The sequence below is a fragment of the Kwoniella dejecticola genome, chromosome 9 (assembly GCF_000512565.2).
Source record: "Kwoniella dejecticola CBS 10117 chromosome 9, complete sequence".
Lineage (NCBI taxonomy): Eukaryota > Fungi > Basidiomycota > Tremellomycetes > Tremellales > Cryptococcaceae > Kwoniella > Kwoniella dejecticola.
This window is the reverse complement of record NC_089309.1, coordinates 939216-961256: the sequence shown is the minus strand read 5'-3', so window position 1 is coordinate 961256 and position 22041 is coordinate 939216. Positions and strand designations below refer to the sequence as shown.

The 22041-nt window shown below is 49.0% G+C and overlaps 6 protein-coding genes across 6 annotated transcripts; 5 read left to right on the top strand and 1 right to left on the bottom strand.

Moving 5' to 3' along the window:
* Positions 1-380: 380 nt before the first annotated feature.
* Positions 381-3552, top strand: I303_107304 (uncharacterized protein; the record flags this gene model as incomplete). Its single annotated transcript, XM_018409988.2, has 9 exons — positions 381-1104; positions 1265-1505; positions 1600-1642; positions 1788-1965; positions 2214-2287; positions 2485-2735; positions 2896-2980; positions 3144-3178; positions 3351-3552. 9 exons carry the CDS (start codon positions 381-383, stop codon positions 3550-3552), a joined length of 1833 nt encoding a protein of 610 aa, XP_018260991.2.
* An 865-nt stretch (positions 3553-4417) lies between these two features.
* On the top strand, positions 4418-7979 carry I303_107303 (uncharacterized protein; the record flags this gene model as incomplete). The annotated part of the gene is made up of 4 exons (XM_018409986.1): positions 4418-5569; positions 5643-5803; positions 5872-6448; positions 6516-7979. The coding sequence occupies 4 exons, from the start codon at positions 4418-4420 to the stop codon at positions 7977-7979; spliced, it is 3354 nt and encodes a 1117-aa protein (XP_018260989.1).
* A 596-nt stretch (positions 7980-8575) lies between these two features.
* Positions 8576-12022, bottom strand: I303_107302 (uncharacterized protein; the record flags this gene model as incomplete). The annotated part of the gene is made up of 10 exons (XM_018409985.1): positions 8576-9072; positions 9167-9707; positions 9823-9895; positions 9975-10276; positions 10330-10404; positions 10463-11075; positions 11131-11363; positions 11451-11628; positions 11690-11829; positions 11888-12022. 10 exons carry the CDS (start codon positions 12020-12022, stop codon positions 8576-8578), a joined length of 2787 nt encoding a protein of 928 aa, XP_018260988.1.
* Positions 12023-12572: 550 nt separating this feature from the next.
* I303_107301 (phosphoribosylformylglycinamidine synthase) lies at positions 12573-16652 on the top strand (the record flags this gene model as incomplete). Its single annotated transcript, XM_018409984.1, has 1 exon — positions 12573-16652. The coding sequence occupies one exon, from the start codon at positions 12573-12575 to the stop codon at positions 16650-16652; it is 4080 nt and encodes a 1359-aa protein (XP_018260987.1).
* A 1550-nt stretch (positions 16653-18202) lies between these two features.
* I303_107300 (uncharacterized protein) lies at positions 18203-20615 on the top strand (the record flags this gene model as incomplete). Its single annotated transcript, XM_018409983.1, has 11 exons — positions 18203-18399; positions 18471-18479; positions 18574-18596; positions 18660-18761; positions 18844-18933; positions 19052-19308; positions 19418-19480; positions 19550-19696; positions 19785-19958; positions 20034-20163; positions 20281-20615. 11 exons carry the CDS (start codon positions 18203-18205, stop codon positions 20613-20615), a joined length of 1527 nt encoding a protein of 508 aa, XP_018260986.1.
* A 448-nt stretch (positions 20616-21063) lies between these two features.
* On the top strand, positions 21064-21842 carry I303_107299 (uncharacterized protein; the record flags this gene model as incomplete). The annotated part of the gene is made up of 2 exons (XM_018409982.1): positions 21064-21308; positions 21545-21842. The coding sequence occupies 2 exons, from the start codon at positions 21064-21066 to the stop codon at positions 21840-21842; spliced, it is 543 nt and encodes a 180-aa protein (XP_018260985.1).
* Positions 21843-22041: the final 199 nt, after the last annotated feature.

Below are 22041 nucleotides of genomic sequence, written 5' to 3'. Positions count from 1 at the left end.
ACAGTATATTGTACGAATGAGAAACGATGTAAAACGTTTATGCGTCGAGGTGATCGATACTTGAGCTTCCTGACATGTCGTGACTAGATCGTCATCCGGAAATCCTACAGCCATGATGTCGTGTCTGCGCGATTTGATGTTTGCAGTGTTTCGAGTATTGCACTTCCTTCCCTTCCCTTGAGGTTTAGCACAGCAAAGGATGCAATAGAATAAGCTTTCGTCATCGAAAAAAACTTCTCGGAGAGTCAAAGGAGGGGAGGCTTGACTGGAAGCAGTCGACGATAACTCCGCCATGATGACGGGATCAGCCTTCTGTACTGCTGCATCTCGAACTCAGATTTACTGCATACTGTATATATATATATATATATACATACAGAATGACCGACATTTACAAGCAGGAAGAGGAGTTGCAGGACATGTCAGCACTCTCAAGCCTCACTCGATCTACACCGTTCGATACCTCATACTTCAAAAAACTGCGATCGCACTCTCATATTCATTCTCATACTTCTTTCTTCTCTCCTAACACCGCTTTTACTGATCGCGCAGTCTCCTCATCGCCAATCACGCCTCATATAGAGACCAGCTTACTTTTACCAGCTGCACCTATGGCAGCTTCAATGCCACCAGTCCGGCTTTACAATCATCATCTTAACGACAATGACAATGGTGAAGAGAATCACAATGGCAGGGTCTACCTTGGCAACGACAACGACAACGACACCGACAACGACATTGACACCGATCATAACAATGACGGAACGGACAAAGTACCGATCCCATGGTACCACCTCTCCCCTTTGATCCTCCTGCGGATCCTGGACGCTCTCAGTTACTCGATCGTCTTCCCGTGCATCGTAGCGTACATCGCCTCGTTGGACAGCGCAAGTGTGCCGAGGGATAAGATAGGGCTATACGCGGCACTGGCCGAGGGGTCTCTGTTGGCGGCCGAAGCGCTCTCTTCGCCCTTCTGGGCGTTCATGGCGGACAGATACGGACGCAAACCGTGCTTGATATGGGGTTTCGCCCCGGTTATCTGCAGCGTGGGCATGACTGGATTCGGAAGAGGGGTTTGGTGGATCATCCTCTGGAGAGCTCTTTGTGAGTTGGATGGACGGTACAGCATGTACAAGATCAAACTGTTCAGCTGGCTATTGACTAATTTAACGCTGTTCTGCTTCTGCTTCTGCTTTGACCCCACTCGCCCCTTCACCCACCTCGCCACCACCGTCATAACCGTAACTATTTAACGCTCCTGTAGTCGGTCTGAACCCGGGTCCAGTCTTGTCCCGAACGATGTTCACGGAGCTTTCGCATCCGACCAACCGCTCGTTCATCTTTTCCTTCTGGGGGCCACTCTACAGCCTCGGCACGGTCTTCGGGACTTTCTTAGGAGGTCTACTGGCAGAGCCGTACGACAAAGTACCGTGGTTCCTGGGTGGGGAAGCGCAGATTTGGCGAGACTGGCCCTATGCTTTACCGGGAGTAATTTGTTCTGTTCTGTGCGTACTGTACAGTAGCTTACAGCCTCCACAGACATGAGTCGATAAGGTGACTCAACTGTACAGTAGCTCACTGTGTGATGCCTATCTTCAGTGGCATTCTGACCTTGATAATATGTCAGATCATGGTCACCGAAGTAAATACAGCGACCAGTCAGTCTCTACATTATGAGCCAGTTGTCCCGATTGCAATTGGCCACATACAGTAGCATATCTCATGGGATGGACTGGTGGCACTGCGACACTGCGACATTGATTTTCCAATACAATGATGTATCGCAGACGAAACCTAATACCTCGCGACATCTCACCGACAATGACAACGATAACGATAACAGAAGCTTGAACGAAGATGAATCAGCGGATCTGAACACGAATGTCAATTCCAAGGCATGGTGCAGTAAGATCAAGCGCACATGGGAAGTACCGAATTTCAGATTTGCTCTGCTATGTTTCTGTGGTAAGTCAAGGACCCTTGTTGAATAATGGGCCGGCTTCTGATTTGACTGTCTCACTTTGGCTCTGCCTGTCTATCTCGGGGTACATGTTGAAGAACGGCGGCTGATACTGTTCTGCTTCGTCCGCCTACTGCATCATACGGTAGCTTTTCAAACCGGTAAATCGACCTGTCACCCAAGTTGAGCCTCCATTGCCAATACGTCGAAGTCGCCGCGCTGGTCGGCTGATTCTTAGGATTCGGTAACATAGCTACTTACGCGTACGATGGCTTTTTCAGCGTATTTTGTTATGCCTCGATCTCACAAGGTGGCTGGGGCTTCTCGGTATGTTGCTTCGTAATCATGATCGTGATCACAGGACGACCCCATCGTTCATCAACCCACGACTGCCCATATCACGAAATGGCGGAACATGAGGAGGCGTTCAATGGACTATGCCTTCTGCCCGACGAGTTCGAGTTCGAGATCGACGAGCTTGACGCCAAAGTGATAGAGACCATCTACTGATGTCACTTGGACAGATCGAAACGATCGGAACAGTAGCTTCCCTCTCATCGTTAGTCCACGTTATCATTACGCCTTTCCTTGCCCCTCGTCTCCAGACGATGCTAGGGAACAAGCCCTTGTTCTGCTTGGCGGCAGCCATCATTCCCTTTGAAGCGTTACTCGTACCGGCGTTCCAATATTCGACTGCTGCATATGGGAAATCGGCGGCGTACGTGACTTTGGGAATGCAGGTGATGTTGAAAAATCTGCATCTTATCGCTCAACCGTAAGTAGTCCTCAATTCAACACATACATCCCGTTCAGATGAAGCCCAGTTCAGGTCCTTGGTATCACGGTGCATCACGATCTGATTGCCCACAGGTGATAAGAGTCCTTTGACTCCAAGGAAACAGTGCCTGACCTTGCCATTTACTTCCCGAATTCAGTTTGAACAATCAGATTACGGCGGATTGCTTTGATGGGTATCCGGATCTGGTCGCAACCGGCAGTGCCTTCGTCTTGATCGCTGGAGTGAGTGAGATCAGGTACAATCGATAAATCCTCACCTCCATACTTGGTACCTAATCATCCGAAGGTCAGAGATCCCCTTGACTTCGTCTCCGTCTCCCAGAATGGAGTTTTGAAAGTCTGGATATGCTTACTGTACAGCCCGACATACATCCCGTACTTGTAGGCTGGTGGATCTGCTTTTGGGCCTACTTTAACTGAGTAAGTCGAATCTGCAATCGGATCCCAGCATCCAGTATCCGACATCCAGCATCCAGCATACCCATCGACTTGTTTTTCATGGGGAACATCCGGAATGGGTCTGTCGATGACTGACTCTCTGATTTGGAAATCACTTCTACTGGACCCGTAATCATCTTCTGGTGGACACAAGATGGGTGTTCTCGATATCAACTGGGTATCCGGTAGGATCATTAGGCCGACAGACCTCTTGGATCGTGCTTTTCTTGATTTCGATACCCTCTCTCATCGTTGCCCTTCGACTCCCTTCATCCCATGCTGAAGCTCCTCCTCGACTGATGGATCCTGAAAGGAGCCCGCTTCTGAACAACCAAGCAGAAGATACCACCGCGTGAGAACAGTTCTATAATATAATCACCAGTTACCAAGTGACTAGGTGATCGCGGATCAACGCGTTGAACGTTTTAAGTCCACCGGCTTCCTGCTCGATATGCAATATGCATATTGTACGCAACGAACAGTTTTTCTTGTGTGTTGCAGCCTCTATCCCGATGATCAGGTCAAAGCTAGGCTGCCGAGCTGCGCAACTCCGCATAGGAGGCAGAGGTTGCTTTGAAGCAAGATGCCACTTCGGCTAACTGTGTGTAGTAAAGGCGCCACTGATAATCTGCTACCGGTTGTCACCCAACAGAGTGGAGGAAGTACACTCTAAGTTGGGAATTGGAAGCACACATCCCTCATATCCCCCCTCCCCTTCCTTTGATTGGCTTCTTCACCATCATCCTTCCCATAGCCTTCTAAAACTATCTCACTACGTCAGCATCATCTATCCATCCAGCCTTCCACTGCCCGTACACCCTTTCAACCGTCGTCTCGGATTCTTAGCTCCACTTAAGCGCGCGCAAGACCGTCAACAATGGTTAGCCGGATGGAAGGAAACTAGTTATGGTATCGGTTCTTGCGACTACGTATGGGAAGTGACGTCCAGGCAAGCAGTACAATCACTCTGTCAACTCAGCCGTCGTCATCATCATCATTATCGTCAGCACAGGAGAACTAAAAACTCGGCTATTTTTGAGGTCGCTTTCCCTTTCGCTTTCCCTTTCGCTTTCCCTTGACAATCATTCTTCCTTCTTAAAAAGGTATTTATACCATCCATACTCGAGTACCAAGCAACATCCAGTCTTCCCATCATTCGACGCTTTCCACATGTCCTAGAACACTTCTGCGATGTCCTCCGCGCCATACGACCATTCTCACATGTTACCGCAACAGCCTCTTCGTTCGCATACTCTTCCTCCCGGGACCTCCTCACCAACTCGGCAAAGCACGACCAACAAAACCCTCACACCTGCTACCGGCGGTCCAAGCAAAAAGGCTAGAAAGCGATCATCGTTCTCCGAGCATACCGCCTTGGACCCCTCGCAGGACTTGACCAAGGTCAGGGCGTACTCCGCGTGCCGAAGCTGTAGAGTCAAGAAGATCAGATGTTTACCTGGACCGTCAACTGGCGTAGTAGGCGAGAACGGGGGATTGGTACCTGGGACATGCCAACAATGTATTCAAGGTGGAATAGAATGCACGTACCCTCCTACGAGGGATCGAGCGGCCTACAGTAGGCAATACGTCCAGAATCTGGAAAGCAGGGTACAGGCACTAGAAGCTGTTCAAATTAGATTGTTACCGTTATTAGAAGCCTTCGAACACAATCTCCAGATCCTCCCTTTAGCCCCTGCACAGATCAAAAGAAGTAAGAGCTCTCAGAACGGCATTGCCGACCAAGCTCAAACAAACACGACAACGACAGCGAGAGATGCTCAAAGTCAAGTAAGCTTAAAAGGTGGAGATGCTCCAATACACCTCACGGAATCTGAAGAAGAAGCAGAAGGAGAAAGCCAAGAAGACGATATGGGGCGCAATCCGACCACTTCGGATGTAGAAGATGGTGGACAGATGACCCAGGATGAAAGAGGGAATTACAGATATATTGGCTCCTCCAACACACTGTCCCTCCTCGATTCTTTCTCGCACAGGGATCGCGAGAAAGAAAAGGATTTAGTAGACTCGTCGAACCAGGCTGGAGCTATGTCAAGGTCGAATTCGTTCGCGCTTCGATCGAATACCCAACTCTCAGATCCGAACTCTAGACAGTCTCCCGCGAACTCCGATCAGACATCGACAGCTAGAACGAACCCCTATTTCGGTCATGTAGCCGGTTCGGGTGTCGTGAAAGCTTTACCACCTGTACACGAAGTCCAGTATCCTCCGCCGGAAGAAGCACAGAAAATGATAGACGCTTTCTTCCTTGAGGTGCACCCTTCCCTGCCTGTTGTCTTGGAGTATGAGTTCAGGAAGGAATTCAAGGAAGTCATGGATACTAGAGCTAGAGGTGCTCTACCCACCCAAGGTACTGTGAGTATCCGCTGTGCCCTGCCGGTAATTTGGATGAAATGAGCTAGCGCTGATTTCCCTTCCTCTTGTCTAGTTCCTGGCTGTCATGTTCGCCATGTTCGCGCTTGGCGAGCGAGTATTGGTCACCTCTGCGGCATGGCAGAGAGAGAGGAAAAGGTTACAAGATAGTGCTGTAGACCATGAAGACACGGTACTTCCTGGAGAAGCTGAGGCGGGTGTCATATGGTTTGAGCGGTGAGCATCAACGTGACATAAGGTGTGGTGCGACACTGACTGCCCATGTCCCCTCATTCTTTTATTAGAGCTCAGATCATCCATTATACTTGCTTGAAAGACCTCAACATCAACCAAGTACAATGTTTGACCCTATTGGCGGCCTTTCAGGCTAGCGTCAACGCTATGCCAATGTCGTGGCTCCTTGCAGGTCAAGCGTTGCGAGTCGCACAAGATTTAGGGCTTCATCGATCGACCTCCAAATTACCTATCCCCTTCGCTGAGAAGCAACTTAGGTCTAGATGCTGGTGGGCTATATACGGTCTGGAAAGGATGATGTCCATTTCTTTAGGTCGACCACTTGGAGTCGATGATCTCGATATTGACGTCGCCTACCCGGCGGAGATCGATGATGATGGCTTGGAGAAGATGACATCAGAAGAAACACCCTCCAGTGCACTTAGTGGCACCGATAAGCCTCTAGGATCGACCATGTCTGGATTCATCGCCTTGACGAAATTGTGCAAGATCGCAGGAAAGGTAGCGCACCTATTGTACAGGCCCGCGAACGAAAAGTCAGTCTCCGATCCTTCTTGGGCTGCATCTCAACAAACCGCTATCAACAAGGTAGACAAGATGCTGAGGGACTGGCTTGACCATGATGTTGTATGTCACAATTCTTCGCATGATCAAACTGGACGCCAGAATTTGACACCTCTGACTCATCTCGTAGCCATCAAAATACAAAGATCCGTCTGACAATCGAGCCGTCTCGCTGGTTTCGGCGATCCTGTCAAACTCATATTTCGCCATTCTCATCACGCTGCATCGGAATTTCTTACCCTCGAACCCGGACTACCCGCGACCGAAACCACCACCATCATCTCAGTCGCTCGCTCGATGCGTCGAGGCAGCCAGGTCGGTCATACACATCGCATCGCAATCGCGCACCCTTGTACCGCCCTCACACCACTTGGCGGTATATTGTCAATACCTCTGGTCATCAGCTGTCATACTTCTACTATGCGAGGTACAGGCCAAGGAACAACTAGTCATTGAGACCGTCGGATCCCATGTTGAGTCTTGTCGGAGAACCTTACAGACCCTTGAACCGGTCTGGCCAGGTTCGCGGAAGCTGAAAGAGCTTTTGAACGATGTAGCTAGTCGTGCGAAGGAGGTGGCGCAGACGACTAAAGTGAACACAAAATCGAAGAAGAGAAAACCTACCTCAATCTTGGAAAAAGGTGGTCAGAATGCTAGTACTGGCAATGATCAGATGAGACCTCCGCCGTCAAGGAATCATTCCTCGTCTGCTTCACCCCATCGACCGAACCATTCCTCTGGAACAGGGGTCGCAAATGTACCTGGATCATACCAAAGCTCAGCCTCGGTGTCCGCCTCAATCTCGAATCCGACATTCGCCGTTCCTCCTGGATCCGCAGGAAGTAATCAAGACAAGAGACAGAGAACATACGAAACTTCAGATACCAGGACGATGATCACACCGGAGGAACGTCAAAACCAGCAGCAAGTACAACAACACCAACAACAACAACAGCAGCAGCAGCAGCAAAACTTCCCCACCTCAAGTCAGGTCCAATCGTCGTACTACAACCTCCCTCCATACCTCTCCAACACACCTACACCCAATGCACTCCCGTCTGATAACAACGGCAGTACGTTTAATCAACTGGATCTCGGATCATACGATTTCGATCTTGGCGGAGTGACTTTCAACCCTTCGGAGTTATTACAGGGTTTCAGCGAACCATCAGGGAATTTCTGGACCCAGATGACTTTCCTCGATAATCAAAATCAAAACCAGAACCAGAACCAGAACGGTTTACAGAGTTACAATAACCCTCAGAGTCAAGGTCAAAATCAGGTTTTCTCCGGACAGAATACACCTAATTCCACGAGTGGAGCGGGAGTCAGTCCGAGTATGATGAATCAGCCTCAGCAGCATCAACCTCAACCTCAACCTCATGCTCAAGGCAATATTCCCCTACAATCGCAACCTCATAATCCCTCTGGATCTGGAAGTGGTCCAGGATCAGGTTCAGGGTCGGGGGCATATACGCCGAACGCTGGAATCGGTAATAATACCAACGTAGATCCATTCGCGGAATTCTGGAGTCAAGTCGCTGGAAATTCGTTTGATTGGCAAGCGGATCCAAGTGTGCCGTTTAACATTTAAGCTGTATACAATCCGGATGGGATAGATGGATTCAAGGTAGAGTCGATTCAGGGGGACCCGGTATGACAGACTGCAGGAATTGATTCGTGTCGAAAACGAAAACAACACATTGCACAATGTTTAACGAGATCATAACGAATGTCAGTGTTAGCTTTGTCATCATTCACTGCGCAATGTCGATCCCCTTTGTCTTCGCGGGGGCTATAAGAACTCGCTCGCGGAGATAGATTCATTCATGGGATGGCACGGAATACGGAATGCGGAATACAGGAAATCACTCGCATGAACCCAGTATTGAGGATCTTGTAGGTCTCGAGCACATCGGGATATGATGATTGCGTGTTGTTATTGTGATATCGAGTGATGTAGACTAGTAAGTTTACGTTGTATATATGATAGGAACACATGTAAAGGTACATGATGATAAAAGCGTACACCCTATGTATTCATGCCTCGCCTGCACTGTTCATATTCACGTGTTGTCCTCTTCTCTTCTATCAGTGTCAAAAATACATTGATGTATAAATGCATGAATGCATAAATACATAAATACATAAGTGCATGAGATATATGCCAATACATATATGATGCCTCATTTATTTACCTTTCTTCTGCGCTTTCATCGCATCTATCCTAGCTTGCCTCTCCGCTCGACGGCGCGCCATCTCTTTGTCTTTCTCCTCTTTGGTCATACCCGCCAGACTCTGAGTTGGTGCACTAGCACTAGCACCGGCAGCAGAAGCAGAAGCAGTGATAGTAGCAGAAGTAGGTTTTTGCGGACTGGCAGTACGTGTTTCACTTGGAGTGTCATCCACATCGCCCCATTCTTCGGCATTCGTAGAGACTGAGGTAGTAGACAATGCGGGGGACCTCATCGAAGTGACCGAAGAGCTCAAAGGTGATTTGACACTTGCGAATGGCTGTTTTGTCGATGGTGAGCCGGACGATGCTGATGATGTTGACGCCTTTGTTGGCTTGTTGGTAGCATTGACATTTGAGATACCGTTCGAGGAAGGCGGTTTGGGAGAAGTGACGTAGTATGATTGAGGTGGGGGGACTACTATCTCTGGCACGGGAGCTGATTCAAAAGCGGCTGGAGACCACCAAATTCAAATGGAATTACGTTCGCTTCAGCTTCAAACTCATTTGCAATTCACGGAAATGACGACGGGGCAACGTCTACTCACACCAATCGTCCTGATCCGCATTGACATCAATCAAGTCATCGGTACCCCAAGCATTATGAGCGTCATTATCGTCGTCATTATCATCCCATTCAGACGCAACCATATCAGCGAGATTACTCGATCCTGCGACAGCTTTCTTTGCGTTGCCTCCAAGCTTCAAGCCTGAGCCCGAGCCACTTGCAGCGGTCCTAGAAGAGCTTGGACCGGATCTTAGTCTTCCATTAGATGGACCAGGTATAGAAGGTGATGTAGTGACTGATCCCAAATCGCTCGATATTCTAGGAGAAGCATTCGGAGAGGGGTTCGGACTTGTAGAGGAAGGGACGTTCAGGCCAGTGGCAGCCGTCATTGACATAGTAGAATGTTGTTCGGGTGTCGAGAGTTGTTTGGACAAAGATGAGATGGCCCATCCTGCTAAAGCGCCTGCTGCCCCAGCGGCAGAGTTGGCTAGGCCTGCTTGGTTGGTATTGGTGGTAGGCGCGGTTGTGGTCACTGGTCCGTAAGATGCGGATGCCTTCTCTTCCGAGAGCACTGTGTCGGGCTGAGCGTGCGATTATGGTCAGCTCCGAGAAGACGAGATGAAGGGGGAAGGTGAGCTATCACGAAGTAAAAGGGTAAAACAACCGAGATTAAAAAGGGGTGGAATTATAACATACCATGGCTTTCACCATTTCCGTTATGCGACCCATGAACATGTTCATAGCCTTGAAAGCTTGATCTCGCACCAATCTATGATAACGTTCGATATTAACATTATGCATATCGCCAGTCTCCATGCAGGCTGCGATGGTTTGGGAAATGCACTCACTTCTCCTTGTCGACAAGTGTAAATGCCATGTTAGGTACGACCTTCCCCGCCAAATCCTCTTTGTCGAAACACTCGACAGTAGCCATGAGAGCCATCAGACCTGCTACTCTAGCATGCACAAACGGATCCTTCAGACTCCTCGCGAAGGCAGGGACCAAGACTTTCTTTTTCGTATTCGGACCAAGGATCGGAGCCAAACGACCAAGAAGGATACATGTGTTCGTCCGTATAGAAGGTTCGGTATCCATTTGCATTTTCGCCAGTAGACGCAATAAGTCATTATTTAGTATACGATCGGATAACTGGGAGCACGTTTTAGCTGGTTTAGCCGAAGACGAAAATCAAATCGGCTTACTTTGCTAGCTAGAGGAAAGACAGCTTTGACTGTAGCTTCTCGTATGATCGGTACAGTATCTGCGAAACCGGTGATCTAGCAATTTAAATATTATCAGCGCTGATTCTGACTGCACGAACCAGGTTGTGCTTACTAGATTTGGCCAAACTTTTTCCTGCACCATTTTATTATCCATCTTATCCGCGTACTCGTTGAGGCCATCTAGCAACGCCATCCTCGTTCCTCTATCAGGGCTGGTGTACAGCTTGACTACAGGTTCTAGTACGACTTTGGAATATTCTGATGAAGGTACCAGTTTGCCTAACTCCAACACGAGAGGCAGCATAGCGGAACTGGGCGCGGTGGGTAAAGAGAGGGAGTGCAGTAGTGAGGGAAGAACCTTGTGGATGACGAATGGTGAAGGCAAGGTACCTGATGAACTGGAATCCTTGATGATTCTCAAAAGACCCAATTTATCGGATTCACTAGCCAATTCGAAGTTGTCTAAACCGTTCACTAAGCTGACTAACGGGTTTGATGCCCAGATACCGGACGAATTGGCCTCCTCGACGAAACCGTTTGTCGATAACCTTGTTCTAGGGTTTGGATTCAACATGCGTTTCCACAATGGGAAGAGGGGCTTGGGTATAGATCCTGCTGAAGAAGGGCTAGGTGCTGCAGATAGGCTCGGAAGAGGTGATGAAGGGTTATACAGGGAGAAGATAAGAAGGGCCAGCAGGTACGTGTCCGAAAAAGCTGGATCGGAACTACCGCAAGGCAGGATCAGCCTTGAGCTCAGGGCAGACGATGTAGCCCACTTACTCTCTCAGGACGCCCCAACCACCTTTCTTGACTTCGGGACCTGATCTTTCACCGATATCGCCAGGAGCGACTCCTCCCATAGCCCAGAGGATTCCGGCCTGATCTTCTTTACCAGTAAGAAGGTCGAAGCCGCCTAATCGCCATTCCAGCGATGGCGTCACGAAGACGGTCGACGGTAGTAAGTAGGCATGATGCAGTGACAGCGGCGGCGAGTTCAGAAAAGCCAAAGCGGTCTGCCAAGATATATCAGCCTTTGTGCCCAACAATGAGTGTGGGGATTGGCGAAGCTGCGAAAGGATGTCTCCCACGGGCTGACTCACAGATATGCTTTTTACACCCCAGCCGATCCATTGTTCCTTCCCTTTGCCCTTGTTGACTCCGCTACCGGAAAGAGCACCTCCCGTCTCCCAGTCCCTCAATACACCTCCCAATGGGCGGACTCGTTCAGTTGCAATGTAGATATGAGTCTCGGTTTCGACAGAATCGATGTACCGTATGCTATGTCGCCGGATATTCTGTGAGCCTGGTGAATCTTTCTCTATTATACGGAAAGGCTTACACGTCAGGATGCCTTATCGTTCTGAGCTTCTTGAGGGCATTTTTGGCAAATTGAAACAAAGTCCTTCGGTCTTTGTTTCCAGGTTGGAAGGGCGGTAATGTTGAATCGTAGATGAATAGAGTGAGAGGTGTGCCGTCGTCCTATTTCAGCATTGGTCAGCTTGCTACGTGCACGAGAGGTATCAGACTGTTTTCGCACCCGTTTGATACCCTCTCTGACCTCCCATATTGAAGCCGAGCTATCGAGTCCCGGGATGCGCTCGCCAATGGAGAACGGGAACGTTACTCCTGTCGACTGTAGGACCGAAGTCGTGATGGATTTGAGGTAGTTCATTCTGACGCTTACGTTACCTCCTTTCAGATCGATGGGAGACGTCTGCGATAGAAGGTAAGCTCAGGAGGTCCACTGTCCTCTTGACTCTGGAGCGTCTGCATGCAATACTTAGAGAGTCTATGGTTGTCGGCTTCTTGACAACACATCATGGTGATCTTCGCGTACTGTGAAGGTGGGGTGGGTTACGTAATACAGCTGATGCGACTCACTTCAGGGTCAATTAAACATTTTCCAGCTACTCGTACACTTGTCCACCAAATTTATGTCCACTCATACCAATCCATCTGTAGCTTGTTGCTTCTTCTCTCTTCTTGACTTGTTCGTCAGTCTCACCTCAATCAAGTCGACAAAGACCTTGGCCAGTCTCAAGATCGGGTTTGCAAATCGCAAGTCCATCTGAAGCTGTCAGATCCTCGTTATCCATATCTGGATCTCTTTTCCCTCGTCATCTATACTTCCTGTCAGAAACGTTGCCTAGTGAGTCATCAAAATTCCGAGCGATACTTCGCTCCGATCCCTAGCAATATACTGACTTGCAAGATTCCTAGCCATGCTTGTTCTGTCAGGCTCCTCCGCCATTACCTCGTCTCGACGAAATGTCCTGCTCAAGGCATTTCAGGCTCACATCCCCACCATCACCTCAGTCGATGCGGTCCATCTCCATCTTGTAAATCCCGCTTCCGACGATTCTGCCGCCTTACTCGCCGACGAGAAATCCAATGAGAGAGCCATACTCAATGCCTTGTTAGCCTACGGAGACAACGAGCAATTGGACAGTACGAAAGATTTCATCGAAGGTGGAATGAAAGGCTCAGTTGGAGGGACCGCCAATGCCCTTTACATCTTACCCAGAGCTGGAACGATCTCTCCTTGGTCATCGAAAGCTACGGACATCGCCATGATCTGTCGACTCAAGGAACACGTCACTCGTCTGGAACGAGGTGCTCTGTACCTTATCACTGCTTCCGAACCAATCTCCTTACCCGTAATCCACCACGAACTTCATCTCATCCACGACCGAATGACCCAATTGGTCCATACATCGCTGCCACCATCAGCCACCGTCTTCCCTCCTACACCTCCAAACCCCTCACCTCTTGTCACTGTACCCATTATCGGCGCTCAAGACCCCACAGCAGTCCTGGGAGAAGCCAACGCTAGATTAGGCCTGGCTTTATCCGACGCTGAGATTCCTTACCTGGTCGAATCCTTCTTAGCTGCCGGTCGAAATCCGACAGATGCTGAATTATTCATGTTCGCCCAAGTCAACTCCGAACACTGTCGTCACAAGATATTTAACGCTAAATGGACTATCGATGGGCAGGACAAGGAGAATAGCTTATTCGGTATGATTAGAAATACGGAAAAAGTTGTGAACTCGGCGGGAACTCTCTCAGCTTATGAGGACAATGCAGCTGTGCTGGAAGGGTATGAAGCTACTCGATTCGCTATCAACGGAAAGGAAGACTCGGCTTATAGCTCGAAGGTAGAGAAGAACCCAATCCTAATCAAGGTTGAAACCCATAATCACCCTACTGCCGTTTCACCTTATCCTGGTGCGGCCACCGGATCCGGAGGTGAGATCAGAGATGAGGGAGCTACTGGTCAAGGATCTAAACCCAAAGCTGGTCTCGCTGGTTACACCACCTCGGATCTGCTGATACCTGATTTCACGCAACCATGGGAATCTGACATTGGAAAACCTGCTCACATCGCTTCTGCCTTCGACATCATGATTGAAGCCCCGTTAGGAGCCGCTGCATTCAACAACGAGTTCGGTCGTCCCGCTCTCGGTGGATACTTCAGAACTTTCCTCCTGGAGACTCCTACGCAGAATGGCGAGAAAGAATGGAGAGGATACCACAAACCAATAATGATCGCTGGTGGTCTCGGTAATGTCCGACCCCAGTACGCAAGGAAGGATAAAATCACTCCCGGTTCCAAGGTCATCGTCTTGGGTGGCCCCGGTATGCTCATCGGTTTAGGTGGTGGTGCGGCTTCATCGATGGCCAGTGGAGCAAGTTCAGCAGATCTGGATTTCGCTTCGGTGCAACGAGAGAACCCCGAGATGGAACGACGTTGTCAACAAGTCATCGATGCATGTGTCGCTCGTGGTGATGGGGCGGGAAACCCGATAGAATCGATTCACGATGTTGGTGCTGGTGGTCTTTCCAACGCTTTGCCCGAATTAGTTCATGATTCCGGTCTCGGTGCTGTATTCGAGATCAGGGACGTACTTGTCGATGATCTCGGTATGTCACCTATGGAGATCTGGTGCAATGAATCGCAAGAACGATATGTGCTTGCTGTCACTCCCGAAAACCTTCCTGCGTTCGAAGAGATCTGTAAACGGGAAAGATGTCCATTCTCGGTCGTCGGCACCGCCACTGAAGAAGAGCGTCTGGTTGTCACGGATCGTTTACTGGGCGAAAACCCTATCGACATTCCAATGCCCGTTCTGTTCGGCAAACCCCCTCGAATGCATCGAGAAGCTACTACCATCAACCCTCAACAAGATGACTTCGACTCTTCCCTCTTCAAGTACCTTCCTGTCTACCAAGGCGCACCCACCACCTCCCTTCTTGCCGAAACAGTCAACCGAGTTCTTCGACTGCCGAGTGTTGGATCAAAGTCTTTCCTCATCACTATCGGCGATCGAAGTATAACCGGTCTTGTCGGTCGAGATCAAATGGTCGGCCCCTGGCAAGTCCCTGTTGCCGATGTTGCCGTTACCCAATCGTCTTACGGCTTCGACACCGTTGTGGGAGAATCTATGGCCATGGGTGAAAGAACACCCCTCGCATTGCTCAATGCAGGTGCCTCCGCTCGAATGGCTATCGCGGAATCGCTCACCAATTTGGCTGCTTCCTCCATCGAAGATATAAGCAAGATCAAGCTTAGCGCGAACTGGATGTCAGCTGCATCTCACGAAGGCGAAGGGGCCAAGCTATACGAAGCAGTGCAAGCTGTCGGTATGGATATTTGTCCCAAACTTGGTGTCGGTGTACCAGTAGGTAAAGACTCCATGTCGATGTCGATGAAATGGTCCGGATCCAAGGGTGAAAAGAATCAAGTCACAGCTCCTCTGTCATTGATCGTCACCGCCTTCGCACCTGTCAATCGAGTCGACCGAACCTGGACGCCTCAACTACAGACTGACGCCGGAGAGACTGTTCTTGTTTTCGTTGATCTTGCTAGAGGTCAACAACGATTGGGTGGATCAGCGATTGCTCAAGTCTTCAAGCAACTTGGTTCCGAAGCTCCGGATGTGGAAGAAGCGTCAGACATCCGGTCGTTCTTCGCTGCCGTGCAAGCTCTGAAGACAACCGACACTGTTTTGGCTTACCATGATCGATCCGATGGTGGTCTGTTCACCACCTTGGTGGAGATGGCTTTCGCCGGCCGATCAGGTATCGAAGTCTCGCTTGATGCCATATCAAACAAGGGTGACGCGATTGCCTCGCTATTCAATGAAGAATTGGGAGCTGTCATGCAAGTCCGAACTGCCGATCTGACGACCTTCACCGATGCTTTCGTCAAAGCCGGTTTCCCCACCACCCACATACACGTGGTCGGTAAAGTTCTCGGAAGGAAGGACCAGACCGTAAATATCATCCACAACTCGGAAGCGATCTACACCTCCACCCGAGGCGCATTACAACAACTCTGGGCGGAGACGTCCTACAAGATGCAAGCTATCAGAGATCAACCCGAAGGAGCCAAGGAAGAATTCGACGCTATCCTAGATGATCAAGATGAAGGTATCCAATACAATGTTCCATTCAAATTCCTACCCACACCAGAGGAAGGTGTCAGCCGACCCAAGGTTGCGATATTGCGAGAACAAGGTGTGAACGGACAAATCGAGATGGCTTGGTCGTTCCATGCCGCCGGATTCGAGGCTGTCGACGTCCACATGTCGGACATCATCTCCTCGAAAGTCTCCTTGAAACAATTCAGCGGTCTAGCAGCTTGTGGAGGATTCTCGTATGGTGATGTCTTAGGCGCAGGAAACGGATGGGCCAAGTCCGTCTTACTCAACTCTGTCGCTCGAAAGGAATTCGAAGAATTCTTCGAAAGAGAAGACACCTTCGCTTTGGGAGTATGTAACGGATGTCAATTCTTCAGTCAACTGAAAGAGATCATACCGGGCACCGAGAATTGGCCGGCGTTCAAAGCCAACAGATCAGAACGATTCGAAGGACGAGTATCAACAGTCAAGATCGGACAATCCAGCTCCAGCTCGATCTTTTTCAAGGATATGCAAGACACCATCATCCCCGTTGCTGTAGCTCACGGTGAAGGACGAGCCTCGTTCGATTCCCCAGACTCCACTGCTACGTTAGAAGGATTGAACAGGGACGGTCTGATACCTGTTCGATATGTCGATTCGAAGGGCGAGACAACGCAAGTGTACCCCAAGAACCCGAATGGAAGTCCGGAAGGTATTGCAGCTGTACAATCTAAATACGGACGAGTGCTGGCGATCATGCCTCATCCGGAACGAGTGACGCAGCTGAATAGCAATTCGTGGTTCCCCAATTCTCTCAAGGAGGGATCGGAAGGAAAAGGACCGTGGTTCAGGTTGTTCCAAAATGCGTATGCGTTTGCCATGGAGCAGAGAAAGTAAATACAAACAAAATAACAGATTTACGGTTACGTTTCACTTTTATAAACAGACTTCAACACCATTTTATGCATTTCGGATATTTGTGCTGGAGAATGGTGCAAGAGGCAACCCTCAACCCTCTCTCTACGGTCCACAGAGTCGCTAAAGCGATGCTTCCGCTGTATGAGGAACTTTTTCTGAGAATCTTACATTGGATCGATGTCTAGTCATCTTCCAACACTTACCCCTACAACGACACTGACATTGACCTGACCAGAGATTTATGATCCCCTCTTCTGGATAATGGACGGCTCGAAACCGAATCATGTGCCGAACTTGGCTTCGTACGTAGTTTACTGTACTTGGACTCGAGTGCTCTTCGTCGGGGCTGAAGCGAAGCGGGGCTGCTCTGCTCAAAGCCCTTTGGTATTTTACTCGTACCTTCAGATCTTTCAGAATAATATAGAAGAAGAGGCGTTCGCGGGATCCAGCAGGGTATCGGAATACTTTCGGTCTTCCCGATTGAGATTGAGAGGCGCTCGTTCCATTCAAATCAAAAAAAAAGCAAATCACATGCATCGTACCGGCCGGTGGTTGGATAATAGGGAACATTCCCATATCCACCCGGCACCGTTCCACCGGCGGTGTGAATTTGCTAATTCAGAACTTCCATACCTTCATACATGCGTATAGCCGGTTGAAAGCGGCACTGTCTTGTCAAGGGAATGAATTGGTCAGGTATTTAATAGACCCGCCGTTCTCTCCGATAAGTTGATGATCGGTCAAATTCACATCTTTGAAAAGTCTTGGCAAGGGCAGTCACGCGTAGGGGGACTGTTTTTAGATTCACCCCGGAGTCAAGGTACAAACGGCTATACAAGCTTGAGGTGCGCGAATTCAAGTAATAAAATAGATATGCTGCAGCTGGAAGTCGAGGAGCATATCGTTGATTTGTCCCAGTCTCAGTCTCAGTCTCAGTCTGATCGCAGCGTCAAAATGAGCAAAGTCCGATTGAACAGATGAGATGGGACGTTAGATGGATCCCAGAGGCGTCTTACATCGAATGTCCGAATCCACCTACAACACCTGATTCTCCGCGCAATAATACTGTAATACTGTAATAATAATTCTCGTAAACGTCATCGGACTTCGCGTCGATTACGTTGCTTGGCGTGGGCTCCAACCGATCAGTTCGGCAGGCCCCGAATCTGACCCTCAAATCAGTCCATCTGCAAAGAGGGACTCCCGATTTTAATAGGCAAGAACCGAACGTTTTCATGTGGACGCAAACACGAATATACTCAAAGTGGTTAATGTCCTTACGGTCTTCGGCCCGACCGAATTCAGAGCGAGTAGGACTAAACATCTTTTCTCGATCCACCGGAGGAAATGTATAATTGTATAAATGTATAAATAAGAACGGCAAACGGGATGGATCAGGAGATAAGGGGTCCCTACTTACCCCGCATCCACCCAAATTACTGATATATACATATTTATACCACGCAGCGGCAGTGACGAGGGTTCAGTGAAGTGTTCAACCGACCAATCAGTTAGTCGTTCAGTGAAATATGGCGACCGCACCTAATACGAACGCAGCTACGCTGCAGCCGACAACTTCGATCGACCAGATAGAGAAAGAAGAGACCAAGCATGTGGAAGTTGCAAATGGCGAGAAACCGATGCCTGATTCCATCAAGGATCTGAGCGAGGATGAGATCAATAAGCTCGAGAAGAAGATGGTGAGGAAGATGGATATGGTTATTCTGTGCGTATGAACGATCGAATACTCTATGAATGACAGCAAGAGTGATGGCTGATACCACGTTGGCCTTCTAGACCTATCATGTGAGTAATGTATCTGCGAAATTCGATTCTCCATTACTGCTACGGATGGAGATAGCATTATACTGACTTGCTTTGACTTGATACCTGTGATCAGTATGGTATTATACGTGTTAAACTGTAAGTGACCTTACATGGCTGGATCGTGAGTCGAGCTTGACGTTTGCGCTGCACGCATCGCAGACATCGACAGGCAGAACTTGGCTTCGGCCAAATTACAAGGTATAATGGACGACTTGAACATGACTACACAGCAATTCGCGTCTGCCGTAGCAATCTTATACGGTCAGTGCAGTGGACTTCCGCTTTCCCCTGTTCATTACATCGTCGTGACGAGACGAAGCTGATAAATTTTGTCCGCTATCAGCCGGTTACATCCCTTTTCAAATCCCATCCAACTACTTGATCTCCCTTTTCAGTCGACCAGGTCTTTACATCTGTATCGCAGTAGTCACATGTATGTCGATCCTCACTGCACTGCACTTCTCACGGCTCGTCACATCTCAATCTATATAACAGATGTGAGAAGCCGGAATTGTAGCTGATCATCAACGGGGTTTTTTTGCTCATCGCAGGGGGATCCATCTCGGCGTGTACAGCCGCCGTCCAATCGTATCAAGCTCTCCTTGGGATCCGAGTACTCCTAGGCGCCTCCGAGGCCGTCTTCTTCCCTGGATGCCTGTACTTCCTCTCTGCATGGTACACCAAGAAAGAGCTGGGCAAGCGATACGCAGGATTGTTTATTGGTCAACAGCTCGGAAATGGATTCGGAGGGTTGATAGCTGCTGGTGTACTTAAACTCGATGGTGCGCACGGTATAAGAGGATGGAGGGTGAGTCTGTGGTTCAATTGGATCTTGTCCAGATCATCGTTGCCCTATTGTCCGTCAAAACGTTATTTCATCGTTAGACAACCTCGCTGAAGTTTTTCTGAAAACATAGTGGCTGTTCATCATTGAGGGTGTAGCGACCGTCGGACTAGGCGTGATCTTCGCATTCTTCATGGTGAGTGTGCAAGAATACCTGGTTCCGTTTCTAGAATGTTTTGCCTGTCTGACGTTCGGTTTTAACAAGCCCGAATATCCATACAACGCCAAGATACTCTCGCCCGTTGAACGTGATTACGCAGTATGGCGATTAGAGCAAGAAGCTGGTGTTGCGGAAGGACACGAAGAAGTATCAAATTGGAGAGCCTACCTCTCCGCTCTTGCTGATCCAAAGGTGAGTTCAAAGCATCTTGCGAGCCCTACGTCCTTGGTATCTGTGCCATCGTGCGTTAAGCGTACTCAACAATCGCGAAATCGCATAGGTCTACACCCTGATCATCTGCATGATCATGTCCCAAGCTATGGGATCCGTCGGAAACTTCTTCCCTACGATCATCAAGTCGTTGGGATACGATAATATCATTACGCTGGTCTTGACTGCTCCGCCATACATCTTTGTCTGTTTCTTCTTCTACGGACTATCATGGTACTCAGATGTACGTCACGCTATTCCTCAGTCAGATCCCCAAATTGATCGGTAGCTGATTAAATAAAAATCTTTTGTCAAATAGAGAAACGGCAAAATATACCTGCCCATCGTCATCTGCCTCTTGATCGGTATCATGACCTACGTGATCGCTGTCGCAACGCTCAGCGTAGGCGCAAGATATTTCGCAATCATGTTAACGCCAATCTGCAATGGTAAATCTCTCTTTCACTGTTATCAGAAGAATCAGAAGGTCGGAGAATCTCAAAAAAATTGAAAGCTGATTTTTGGGATGATTTTTGCCTTTTTTCTGGCTCCTTTTGCTCATGTAGTCGTCCCGCAATTATTCATCTACAACACCCTCTCACTACACGTCGCCCGGCCCTACCCCAAGCGAGCCGCCGGATTGGCTCTGATCAATGCTATCGGAGGTACTTCGAACGTATGGTCAGCTTACGTGTGGTACGCCCCACCTCATTTCTACGCCGGTTTCGGGATGGTCCTCGCGTGTAACGTTCTCTTCCTCTTTATCATTACGGGATACCGATTCTACGTCAGAAGGGAGAATGCGAAGCTCGATGCGGGAGGCGAGAAGGCTAGACATGCGATGAGGCATGGTATTACTCAAGAACAAGTTGATTTGGGGTGGAGATATGTCGGCTATTAGATAGTCCCGGGGTACTACTTAGTCGTTTGAAATTACGATTGGAAAGGTGAATTGGTGTATGTAAAGTTTTGATACTTTGGAACTTTGATCTGAGATGAGTAGATCGGGTGCTATCGAAGGTTTGCTGGTTTGGTTGCTGGATGTATGTATCCATGATGAACGGTCTATGTATATGGGTATTTCGCGATACTGGAGAGCAGGACAGCCTTCGTTTTGCCAAGTGCCACTTGCACGCTAGCTGAGACGCGACTGAGTCTGTGCGTGTCTGTCGCAATTCCAGATTAGCTGTGCACTTGTCCTCTACCATTAATCCTTGACTGTTGCTATCGCTCCTTCAACAATACGCTCAATGTTAGAACGCAACTCGAAGTAGAACTCACGCTGCAGCCGAATATATACCACAAATAGATCCTGCTCATTACCCTCACAAACCTTACTTTCGCTCACCATGGCCTCTTACCAACCCATACCTTCGTCCGACCCATTAGACCTTGACTCGACCCCGCAGCACGAGACAGACCCATCTTATCGGCCTTTACGTCGGTCCGTACAAGAAGAATTCAATCGACCACCTCCTTCATGGTGGAAACGAACACTGCTCATCCTCGTCATCCTGGCGATGGCTTGGTTCAGTATCTGGCTAGGAAGGAAAGGGATGGAAGAGAAGGGACCTACGATCATCTATGCGAATCGGTAAGTGTAGCGTGTGAGTTTGGTCCTAAAAGAACGCTTGTGGCGAGGGCACCTACTAAGTACACTCAAATATCACTTATGATATTCGTGCGAAACGTCATACACATATAATCCATTTCTTCTGGAATACAAAACTTCATTCATCGAATCCGTGATTTGCACTTTCAATGATCACTCTATCTACGCAGCTAGCTAACCTCCTCTTCTGATTGTATAATCGTATTGGATCAACGCAGATACTCGGACGAACACAAATACCGCCCAGCCGCTTCTCCAGTGATCACAGAATACCTAAGCGGCAACCGCATCCGGCTCCGGGGGGCTAGTATAGGCGGAGTGGGGATTGAGGAGAAAGATATCCCGCTTACCCCTGTTCAGAAGCAGGCGCGAGATAAGAAACGGAGGGAGGAAGCGAAGAATAAGGCAAGGGAGAAAATGGGGTTGAGAGTCAAGAAGAGGAAGACGCTGAAGGAGAAGAAAGCGGAGGAGGAATGGAAAGTCCGTGAGCTCGAGAAAAGGATAAAGGGGCTTTAGTGGAGGAGATGCAGCGGGTTTCTTCATGCAGATGCATATGCATGCACGAGAATAAAAGTACATGTGCTTCGTGGTATAAAGTATAGGAGAGGAGACTCGTGATGCATTCCAGAGTCGGTGCGGACATTTCGGCAGAACGAGGTGAAGTTTCCCACGGAGACTGATGAAACGCCTCACAGTGGTTGGAGTACAGCTAGCT